The sequence below is a fragment of the Engraulis encrasicolus genome, chromosome 16 (assembly GCF_034702125.1).
Source record: "Engraulis encrasicolus isolate BLACKSEA-1 chromosome 16, IST_EnEncr_1.0, whole genome shotgun sequence".
In the NCBI taxonomy this organism is placed as follows: domain Eukaryota; kingdom Metazoa; phylum Chordata; class Actinopteri; order Clupeiformes; family Engraulidae; genus Engraulis; species Engraulis encrasicolus.
The window spans coordinates 45,551,488-45,563,987 of record NC_085872.1 but is presented as its reverse complement, the minus strand read 5'-3'; the positions used below and the strand labels follow the sequence as shown (position 1 = coordinate 45,563,987).

The 12,500-nt window shown below is 46.1% G+C and overlaps 1 protein-coding gene across 1 annotated transcript in view; it reads right to left on the bottom strand.

The window, feature by feature from the left end:
- Positions 1 to 12,500, bottom strand: part of LOC134466119 (microtubule cross-linking factor 1) — a 69,332-nt gene that overhangs the window by 9,667 nt on the left and 47,165 nt on the right. The window contains exons 18-23 of the mRNA XM_063220014.1: positions 10,659 to 10,735; positions 9,249 to 9,522; positions 8,112 to 8,384; positions 7,637 to 7,964; positions 4,934 to 5,116; positions 2,946 to 3,637 (exon numbers count right to left, since the gene is read on the bottom strand). Coding sequence (XP_063076084.1) covers positions 2,946 to 3,637; positions 4,934 to 5,116; positions 7,637 to 7,964; positions 8,112 to 8,384; positions 9,249 to 9,522; positions 10,659 to 10,735 — 1,827 coding nt within the window. The remainder of the gene's footprint in view (positions 1 to 2,945; positions 3,638 to 4,933; positions 5,117 to 7,636; positions 7,965 to 8,111; positions 8,385 to 9,248; positions 9,523 to 10,658; positions 10,736 to 12,500) is intronic.

Here is a 12,500-nt window from a genome sequence, read left to right as displayed (position 1 = left end):
TTTTAAATGCAACTTATTTAATTTTTTATGTGCTTCGGAGGCTGAGATATTTAGGTTTTAATAGGGAGAGGGCACCTTTTCCCAAAAAGGGCTTGGGCTAAAATGGGTTAACAACGCTTGTAAAACACCGGAGATCCGCACTCCGCGCTTCTAAATTAACAATCCGGTGCAACCAGAGCAGGACTAAATCACAAGTAAAAAGGAAAGAAGAAACTGGTGCCACACGAATGTCTATTTTTTATTATTTTTTTCAGTGCAGTAAGAGACTAACATTTCGACATGCTGAGGACTCTGATGAAGACGCATGTCGAAACATTAGTCTAACTGGACTGAGAAAATAAATAGCAAAAAATAGACCAGTGTGGTCCCCGATTCTTTTTTCCTTTCAACAAAGCGTTCTAAGTATTCAACTAAAAGAACTTTGGTGGCATTTTCTACTCTGCCCGTCATGTTTTAAACCGGCACTAGACCTTGCTTGCTGGAGTTTTTTCTGAGGATGTTACATCACATATTGACTAAGTGGCCTTAACCTAAACCTCTCCCTAACCCTAACCATCAGTGAAATTTTAAGGCCACAAGGGGGCGCCTTTGAGACGCATATCACATTTTGATGTCAAATATTGCAGTCTCGTTAAATGTAGTCAGAAATTGACGAGTTGGGATGACACACGGTAGCAACTCTCTTTGTCTTAGCGATGTTGTTATGATGCAGTTAAGCTTTTTCAGCTAATAGTGATCTAGCAAGCCCTTCTGCATGAAAGGGCTACAACTTGCGTGTGTAGGTGTGTGTGTGTGTGTGTGTGTGTGTGTGTGTGTGTGTGTGTGTGTGTGTGTGTGTGTGTGTGTGTGTGTGTGTGTGTGTGTGTGTGTCTGAGTGTGTGTGTGTGTGTGGTAATCCATTAAAAGCAAGTAGACAAATGGCAAGAATCTCACTGTTTAAGTAACGATCTGTGATCAGCTTACATGTATGGATTACAATTGGCGTGTCAGGCTTTCACTCAGTCTCAAAGGGCTTTTGGCGTCTTTGTGTTTGTGTGTGTGTGTGTGTGTGTGTGTGTGTGTGTGTGTGTGTGTGTGTGTGTGTGTGTGTGTGTGTGTGTGTGTGTGTGTGTGTGTGTGTGTGTGTGTGTGTGTGTCTGGGTCTCAAAGGGCTTGTGGTGTCTGCCCTGCCTGTGCCCCCCAGATTAGCGGCCAAGTGGGCATTAGCAATAGCATTAGTCTTGGTGCGTGTGTGTGTGTGTGTGTGTGTGTGTGTGTGTGTGTGTGTGTGAGTGTGTGTCAGGGGGCTGCCACGGACTGCAGCTAATCCCGCAGCCATATTCACACGCACGCACGCACAGCACTCACACACACACACACACACACACACACACAAACACACATGCATGCATACACACACACACACACACGCACACGCACCTACACACACACACACACACACACACACACACACACACACACGCACCTACACACACACACACACACACACACACACACACACACACACACACACACACACACACACACACACACACACACACACACACACACACACACACACACAATGTGCATGTCAACAGGCATTGAGTTGTGAAATCTTGTATCTGTCTGGTTAACACAGGCATCAAATACTGTGTGTGTGTCTGGGGATCAGTGTGTGTGTGTGTGTGTGAGTGAGTGTGTGTGTCTGTGTGTGTCTGGGTATCAGTGTGTGTGTGTGTGTGTGTGTGTGTGTCTGGGTATCAGTGAGTGTGTGTGTGTGTGTGTGTGTGTGTGTGTGTGTGTGTGTGTGTGTGTGTGTGTGTGTGTGTGTGTCTGGGTATCAGTGAGTGTGTGTGTGGGGGGGTATCAGTGTATTGGCATGGATTACAGTCTGACCTAGTTTATGGGTGATGGGACCCCTCTCCCCACTTTCATACTGGTGTGTGTGTGTGTGTGTGTGTGTGTGTGTGTGTGTGTGTGTGTGTGTGTGTGTGTGTGTGTGTGTGTGTGTGTGTGTGTGTCTGTTGGGGGGGGGGGGGGGTGGCTTCAGTATATGAGCCTTCCAGATGGGAGGAGGGAGGAGAGGAAAGAGAATGTGGAGGGGGGCGGGGGGGTACCGTATATACAGTACAGCATATATGTGGGGAGGGGCAGGGTCTATGCGTATGTGGTTACGTATGTGTGAGTGTGTATGTGTGTGTGTGTGTGTGTGTGTGTGTGTGTGTGTGTGTGTGTGTGTTTATGTGTGTGTGTGTATGTGTGTGTGCGTGCATGTGCAGGCAGAGAGGGGGTTGCCATAGTAACACATCCCGATCACAGTAGCAGCAGGGGGCGGGGCCAGTACAGCGCTATGGCAATAAATCACTTAAAAAAAGAAAAAAGAAAGAAAAAAGATAAAAGAAAACACAGGCAAAGATGAGGAGAACACAGCCGGTTGGTTGCCATGACAATCATGAAGAGGATACAGCCGGTCACCATGACAATCTGAACTCATCGTGCTTTACCATGCTGCTCACTGATTGGCTGAAGTGACTTGCTATGCATGTGTCTGTGTTTATGATTGGTGGACTGATTTGCTGTGCATGTTTCTGATTGGTTAAAGTCATGTCATATGATGGATATGGTATTGTAAGCGTACTTCTACTTTTGCATACTGTATACTAGACTAGGGCTGCCTCCTGTCGGCTTGTGTGTTTATTACTGTATTACACCGCACCATATATGTATTATCATGTATGCATAGGGTGGCCAACCGTCCCTTGAGATATGGAATCGTATTTTTTCCACAAAGTTGGCGACCCTATGTATGCATTATGGGCAGTGTGTTGATATGTGTAAACTTCTCTCTGCTCAAACAGGCAGCTATTGCCTGTGCTTGTACCTGTGCGAGACAGCCTGTTAGCGGCCTGCTCGCGGCCCGTTAGCGGCCTGCTCGCGGCCCGTTAGCGGCTAGGCTAGCTCACCTCCATGCTCCCGGCCCTGTCCGCAGATGTCTCGCCCAACTTGGCGTCGCGGCCGTGAGCCCCCTGAGTGGTGGCTCCGCCCCCAGCGGCGGTGGTTGCCGACGGTAACTGCAGCCCCCTGCGCTGCTCGTCGCGTGACGTGGTGCCAGCCTGCTCCTGCAGCTTCCTGTTCAGAAGGCGCGCAGCGTTCTCCGCCAGCGTGTGTCCCGGCGGCGCCGACAGGTCCTGGCGGATGCTCGGAACCTCCGCCATCTCCACGACAATCAGATGCTGCACGGGGCTCGGGGAGCGTCCGCGGGCCGCTGCGCCCCTCAGCATCTCCTCTCCCCCCACAGTGCTGCATTTCCCCTCCGAGCCTCCAGGGGAGGCTGTGGGGTCCGCGCCTGCTGCTGCTGCTGCTGCTGCTGCCTGCTGAGGTCTGGCAGAGCGGCTGGGGGAGCGTGTGTACTTGTTGGCCCCGGCGACGACGGTGGCCGTGACGGGCTCGAGCGCGGCGAGGGGGGTGTGGTCGATGATGTTGAAGAGGCTGGACAGCTGGTGTCCGTCGTTGATGGTGGCGTGGACGGGGCTGTCCCGTGTGGTGGTCGACCGCGCCCACGCCGACTCTCCACCACCCGACGCGCCCTTCTGAGGCGTGGAGGTGGGGGTGGTGGTCCTGCTCGAAGACCCTCCTCCCCCACCAACTCCTCCTCCTCCTCCTCCCGTCATCGCGGTGGAACCCACACCAACACCCTGGTTGGGGAAACCCTGATGTAAGTGAATGGAAATCCACACAGCAGTTTGATCTACACTGCAAACAAACCTTAAAATATTAAGCAAGCTTGTTTTTCTAGTTTCAAGTAAAAACATCTGTATTATTATAACGATAACTGTAACAAAATTATAACTATAATTACATTATAACTTGGGCTGTAACGATACACTCAACTCACAATTTGGTTCGTATCACGATTTTTTACCTACAGTTCGATAGACCCCACGTTTTTGGAAATGTATCTTTTTAAATGAATGAATTTGATTTTTTTTCCACATTTGCAAACGCTATGATTGTTTATAGTTAGAATAGGTTACAAGACACTAGTAATAATTTTTAAAAGTTTTAGAATAATAATGATGATGATTGGAAGAGTGGAAGCACCGGGCTTATCACAATACTGCCTTCTTGCATCACGATACAGCATTCAATTAAATGTCAACGAGGGCCAGTTTTTCAGATTCCTCCCAGCAAAGGGGCCAAATTATACGTATGTATTATGGTTGCCGACTGTCAATGAAAAAAATATGGAGTTAGGGGTCTGGGGGTCCTCCCCCAGAAAGTTTTGTCTTTCTTAGATGTAGTTTCCTGCATTTTAACGTTCGTGTCAGGTCAATACGGAACCCATACTTTTATCTCTAAATACAGAAAAACGATTCTGTATTTCAAGGGGCTTCTGGGGCGCCAGAGCTTTACCATCCAAGGGCCGCATCTGGCCCCAGGGCCGCTATTAGAATAGCCCTGTGATACTGTGACTTAATAGGTTTAGGTTTTCATTTGTCCCCAGTGCCATCTCCCTGTTAAATTCCAATCCAAATTGATCACTGGCTAGACCCTTGGTGTGTTTTTATGGCATTTTATGGTGTGATGTGTAATTTTGTTTTTATTTTAATTTTTATTTTGTTTTATTTATTATGATGGTTCTTATGCTACTTTTAACTTTATTTTAAACCCTGCACTTTATGGTTTGTCCTGTTATCTGTTGTCTATATGTGGTTGACTTGCTGCACACTTAATTGCCCCTTTTGTGGACAATAAAACTAAAACTAAAACTTGAACTTGAACTTGACTGCGTATCACGATTTCTTGGTTTGATATGTATTATATAATTTAATATATATATAATACTGTTACAGCCCTAATTATAAACAACATATTGAATTATACGCATCTATAACAAAATGGTAACCAAATAAACCCACCCCTCCTCCTCCTCCTGAGACCATCGCCCCACCCCCCGCCGACTCGGCTGCCGTCTTGATCCCGGCTCCGGGCCGCTCGGGTTTGCGCTGCAGTTTGGGGGATCCGTATTTGGGGGAGCAGCAGGGCCGCTCGAACTTGCTGCCCTGGGAGGAGGTGACGTACTGGGGACGACGCAGCGAGCGCGACGGGGAGGAGACCGGGGTGGAGCCACCGCCTTTGGAAAGGTAAAAATAAACAAGTGTAAGATAGTATGCACACATTAATAGATATACAAAATGAATAATACAAAAGATTAATAGAATGAGTTAAAAAAAGAAGAACTACCAACTACAACAACTACAACAACTACTCCTTTGAAAGTATAAAATGAAACAAACAAGTGTAAGATATTGCACAAAGTGATAATAATACAAAAATAATACAAAAATAAGTTAAAAAACAGTAACCACCAACTACAACTAGTACCTTCTGTACCTTTCAGAAAGAGTAAGTACCAACTGCAGCTGCCTACTATACCTTTGGGCGTGAAGCAGCGATGGGGTGAACAGTAGCAGCTGTTATAGCTGTTGTATTATTTTTGTATTATTATCACTTTGCTTAAAAATGCAATGTAATGTAATATTATTTATTTTAAAAGGTGTGCAATATCTTACACTTGTTTGTTTCATGTTATACTTTTCAAAGGACTCGTTGTTGTACACTGTAACAAATAGCTGTTTATTTACGGCAATTCTGCAACAGCATTCTACTGTTTTTCGAAAAAACAGACAACTACTGTGAAAATATTACTTTGAGTCACATATTGAGCATAAACAGTAAGTACTGCACAATAGCAGTATTCGCCGTTGTGGAAAAAACTAGAGATGCACCGGATCCTGATTTTTAGGATCCTGCCGGATACCAGATCCACTGAATAAGATCCTGCCGGATCCGGAACCGGATACCGGATCCTACAAAAGGGTTGAAACATATAGTCTACTCGCACACGTGGGCCCTTTTTATTACGTTGGCGCAAACTATTTTTTAGACTCATTGGCTTATTGCCACACTGCCTGCAATAGCCGCTTCCAAAGGGATTTCACTCCATGCAGTGATTGGGGTTGTGAAAGACTGAAAAGCCTAGGCTAGACATGCACCAGACCCTGATTTTTAGGTAACATGCCAGATACCGGATCCACTGCTTAAGATCCTGCCGGACCCGGACCCTGTGAAAAACTCTATTATCCTGACGGATTCGGAACCGGAAACCGGATCCGGTGCATCTCTAGAAAATAACAAGTTATTTTAGGCAGCACCATTGAAACCCATTCATCCTCCACTTGTCCGTGATCACCATCAAACTTCAATACCACCTGAAGAACTGAAGTCATTCTGACTGGTTAGAGATTATCTGATACTATCAAGCATGATGAAACAATTTCTAAGGAAACTACAATACTTAAAAAGTGCTTGATGCAGCAAAGTGTGAGTAGCACATGCATTTTGATAGTGATGAAAGTGTGAATGGCTGAAACATTTTAAGAACTTGTAACACTCTTGCAACAAGCAGCCCCATCTAAACCAATCTGCTAATCAGTGCCTGGCCTCACCTGAGTAGGGCTGTTATGCCATTATTCAATTACGGGCGTCACCTGCCAAGAGCCTGATGACTCTGGTCACATGGTACTCTTGCACCTGTATATAAATCTGGACTATCAACACTTCAGTTGCTTGCCTGCCTGCTGGCTGGCCTGCATGGCACAGCATAGCACTTGTTTGCCTACAAGCTTGCCGACAAGCTTGCTTACATGCTTGCACACTTTCCTCTTTGTGAAAGCTTGCTGTATGTGGCATCATTTGTGGCATTGTTGCATATAATGTGCCTGCTGCAAATTAGGCATTGCTTTGAGAGCTAGCTTGTAGTGCTGCTTGTTTGCTGTGCTACTTGGTGTAAAATATTTTTTTAAAGACTGACCAATGCTATATTCATCATTGGCTCATCAAGAGATACAGTAAAAAGCCCACCTTGCACACTATCATTGTAACATAGCACTGCGTACTCTGAAATTTTATTCATGCCCACACTTTCAAAGGACCACCGCAAACAATTTTCTCAATACAGCATAGCGCCATAGTATCATGCTCAAGGCACTCCAGTCATGGTGAACGATGGGAGGGTGGGGTGGTAACATGGCCAGGGTACCACAGTTATGGAGAATGATGGGTGGGGTGGGAAGTTGCCATGGCCATATTCATGAATACAACTATGACCCAGTATTTGCCTGTCATCACACAGTACAATTCAACTTTTTAACTGAAATGTACTGTTATTTTTCTGTAGAGTACTGTTATTTAACAGTTCAATTGCTGCTGAAAAAATGTTATATACTGTGATACATTAAACAGCAATGAGCTGTATTTGATTTTTGGTGTGAAATAACAGTAGAATTACAGGTAAATAAAATTGCCAGTAACTGCCGTTATTTTGCAGGGAAATTTTCTTAGAGTGTAGTTGTTGTAGTGATAATACATATAAAAATAATACAACAGCTACAACTAGTACCTACTGTACCATTCAAAGTAATGCCATAATATGAACACTAGGTAGTGGTGTTCTATGTACTCTCAATGGGTAGTGTAGCTTAAATAAAAAAAAATCAAGGTAATGACACAACCTAATGTTCATATTATGGCATTACTATGAATTGAAATTCATTCAATTCGGAATTTCGTACAAGCCTGCTGCCTACTGTACCTTTGGGTGTGAGGCAGCGATGTGGTGAGCTGGTGAGAGTCCTCAGGCCGCCTGCGTCCGTCTGCAGCCCCACGCTCACCACGTGACACGTCTGCGTCCCGCGCGACGTGAAGCCGTTCGTCTGGCAGGCCGAGTCGCGTAGCGTGGTGGCGTGGGGGGGCGTTGCGGCGTGCGTTGGCGTCGTCGGCAGGGGGCGGATGGCGTTCCGCACGGAGAACGCCACCTCCTTCATGTCGTCACTGAGGTTCAGGTCCAGAGTCGCTGCCGTCGCCCCCGACGACGACGACGCGTAAGCCCCACCCACTGGTACTGTCCCTGCTCCGCCACCCCACCTACCCCCACCTCCTCCTCCTCCTCCTCCAAACACGTCCTCTCCACCTCCTCCTCCTCCGCTTGCCCACCTCCCTCCTCCTCCTCCTCCTGCGAACACCTCCTCCTGGTCCCTGCTCCTGGTAGGGCTGTGCAATACGCGCACCCCAAAGTGCTGGTCCGGGTGGGGCGGCGTCAGGGCCAAGGCAGCGTTAGCCGGACCGAGTCCGAGTCCAGATCCAGGTCCACTGGGTCCACTGGGTCGGCAGCGCTCTGGGCTGCTCAGCGTGCTGGTGGTGAGAGTGGCGCTGGTGGTCAGGAACCAGGAGTTGGGCTGGAACGGGTCGGCACCGCTGAGAACGGTACCGGCAGCAGCAGCAGCAATGGAGGGGGTAACAGCAGAGTCACCTGGTACCACTCCTCGCCGGGCCTCGGGGGGCTGGAGAAGAGAAGAGAGGAGACAGGATTGATTATTTAATGATTATTTAATGTAATAATAATATATAATATAATATAATATAAAATAAAATAATATAATATAATGTAAAATAATAATAATAATTCACATGATGTATAATTTATATATTATATTACAAGAGTAATATTTTATGCCTCTACAGAGGGAGGCTGGATAGGAGAGGAGAGGAGACAGGAAACAAACATGATTCATATTTAATATAATAATAATGATTCATATTTAATATAATAATAGTGATTCATATTTAATATAATAATAATGATTCATATGACAATATACTGTACATAATGTAATATGGGTGATATGTTATGCCTCTCCAGAGAGGGCTGTGGAGGAGACGAGGCAGGAAATAACATGATTCATAGTTTATGTCCTATCTGATATACTGGCATAACGTAATTGTTTAGGGGCATGATGCGCTCAGGGCGGTGGCGATATCGGCAGTGTGTGAGTGCGTGTGTGTTAGTGTGTGTGGTTGTGTGTGTGTGCGTGTGTGTGTGTGTGTGTGTGTGTGTGTGTGTGTGTGTGTGTGTGTGTGTTAGTGAGTGTGTGTGTGTGTGTGTGTGTGTGTGTGTGTGTGTGTGTGTGTGTGTGTGTGTGTGTGTGTGTGTGTGTGTGTGAAATTGCATTTATGCCTGAGTCAATGACATTGCATATTGTAGTGTGTGTGTGTGTGTGTGTGTGTGCGTGTGTGTGTGTGTGTGTGTGTGTGTGTGTGTGTGTGTGTGTGTGTGTGTGTACGTGCGTGTGTGTGTGTCCTAGTGTGTGTGTGTGTGTGTGTGTGTGTGTGTGTGTGTGTGTGTGTGTGTGTGTGTGTGTGTGTACCAGTATGGATGACAGGGGTCCGGGTATGGGACATGATGCGCTGAGCGCGGTGGCGATATCCCAGCATCCTCGGTTGTTGAACTCCTCGATGTACTTCAGGTCGTCCGGCGAAAGCGGAGGGGTCACGTCACTTCGGTCGGCACGGAAACCGCTGCTGCTGCCCATGGCGACGGGGCTACGGTCGCCGTGCCGACTGCCGGTCGTCTTGTCGGGGAGGAAGGGGGAGGAGTCCATCAGACGCTGGAAGTCACTCATGGAACACACAGACTTGGCCCTGTAGAGAGACACACACACACACACACACACACACACACACACACACACACACACACACACACACACACACACACACACACACACACACACACACACACACACACACACAATGGAAGTCAGAAGAAGTCATAACAGTTCAACCAATCAGAGTGCCATATCCCGACTAAACCACTGACTATACACTGAACCATCTCCCGATCTCCCTCCCCTACCAATAGTTCACTGCCTGCACAACATTAAGACTTGGATGGCCACTAACCTGCTAAAACTCAACAACAAGAAGACAGAGCTCATGGTGGTGACCCCTCCGTCTCTGTCCAAGAAAGTTGGGGACGTCTTATTGAACATAGATGGTTTGCTTGGGTGTTATCCTGCACTGCAATCTCTCACTCCAAGTCCACATCAGTAACACCACCAAATCTGCCTTCTTCCACCTCAAAAACATCAGCAGACTCCGGCCCTCACTGTCAGACTGTGATCCATGCCTTAATCACCTCCCGTCTGGATTACTGTAACGGTATCCTTTATGTTCTTTCAACCAAAGCACTGGACAAGCTACAGCGGGTCCAAAACGCAACTGTCCGGATCCTCACTAACACAAAGCGGTGGCAACACGTTACTCCCACACTCAAGCAGCTTCACTGGATCACCTACAAAATCCTTCTCCTCACATACAAATCCCTCCATGTTCCTGCTCCCCAGTACCTCTGCCACCTCATCCAGCATCACTCCTAACCACTCTGGCAAGGACCCGCTTGTCATACCCTGTTCCAGGCTACGGACCTTTGGTGACAGAGTCTTCTGTGTTGCTGCCCCCACCCTTTGGAACAGTCCTCCTCTTCATATCCACCAAGCCCCACACACTTGTTACATTCAAAAAGCACCCGAAGTCATATTTATTCACTGAGGCCTATGGTCCTTAACCACCCTGCCCCCCAACTACACTCATACCCCCCTCCTCTCTTCTCCCCTCTATTGCCCTGCCTCATCTCCTTTTGTAAAGCGACCTTGGGTTACTTGAAAGTCATTATTGTTGTATTATTATTACCGTTCGACCAATCAGAGCGTGCCACATAGCAGTTCGACCAATCAGAGAATTCCACATAGCAGTTCGACCAATGAGTGTGTGTGTACCTGAGGAGGCTCCCACTGGTCGGTTCATCTTCTGGGAACACTGCTGGCCCCGCCTTCTCACACACCTCATTCAGGGCCTGAAACACACACCATACAATACACACACACACACACACACACACACACACACACACACACACACACACACACACACACACACACACACACACACACACACACACACACACACACACACACCACAGATCTCATTTAGACACAGAATATTCAGCATAATCAAATAATCAAAAAAACATATAGATAGGCTACACCCTCAGCACATGGACGAAGACACTCACAGACACATCACAACAACTGGACACATACAGAACAGTCCCCTCCAGAAGTTTGGGAACAGCAAGCCAACTGATCTTGGTAACACTTTACTTGATGCACAGTACAGTTCCCTCCAGAAGTTTGGGAACAGCAAGCCAACTGATCTTGGTTACACTTTACTTGATGCACAGTACAGTTCCCTCCAGAAGTTTGGGAACAGCAAGCCAACTGATCTTGGTTACACTTTACTTGATGCCAGCATCATACATATGACATGACAGTGTAATGACACAGTCATGAGCGAGTGTCATAAACATGATGTCAATGTCATAAACGTTTCATGGACTCATGGTCATGAAAAGTTGACATTGTTTGGGCTGTCTTTATCAAAACTGAATGTCACTTGCTGACAGTCATAATGTTTATGAAATTGACATAATGTTTATGACATGTGCATGACTGCGTTACGACACTATTATGAAACCGTTACATCGTACGTATGACGCCGGTGTTATCATTTAGACAATTTGTTTTGCCTGGGAGTGGTCAGGTCTCGGACGGTTGAACATTTTGAACACATTGCCCTGAATCTGGCAAACCAATCACAACGCAGAGATTTGTTTTGAATCGGGTGGGCGGGGTTTAGAGGGAGTGACGACGAAGCTCGCAATGCTGGGAAAGCACATCAATGAGAAAGATAGCGCTGATTGGTTAGAGCATTGGCCTATAGGCACAGGAACGGTTTGAAAGACAACATTTGGACGTACCATTCAGCGGGGCCAGACTAAATTACAAATCCAATCTCACATTTAGGTTTATCAGGCTAGTTACCATTAGCTTGTTTTTGTTTACATTTGGGTTTAAGTCGAAAAAAAATGGTGTAACACAAGTGCATGGACATCAATCAAAAAAGTATTCAACATATCTGGATTTAAATACCAGGAAATAAAAGCTGAACTTTAGTTTCATACTTCTTGTGTCATCCCAAACCCTTCTGTCTTCGGCGGACAACAAAAGCAAGAGAATTTGTTCCAAGACTTTTAGAGGGGACTGTATGTAGTTCAGTCAAGGTCACTTGCAGACATGTACACATCAACACATACAAATACACAAACACAAACACAAACACATACACAAACACAAACACAAACACAAAAACAAACACATACACAAACACAAACACAAACACAAACACAAATACATATAAAAATAATACAAATACATATACAAATACATACATACATGAAGAGTTTCGTTGCAATGTGACGTACATCCGCTTTGGAACATTTCTTGATTTTAAGGATTAAAAAGTCGTTTTGAAACAAAACTCTTCATATACATATATAAATACTGACACTAAGCACACAGGAACACAGGAATGTACACATTTACAGATCTGAACACTGTACATTTGCACAAAAAAAACACACACACACACAGACAGATAGCACTTATGCTCATACAAATGTTTGCATGTGTGTATATTCTGATACAATCAAACAGTACTTGGGCACACGCACGCACGCAGACACACGCAGACACACGCACGCACGCAGACACACGCAGGCA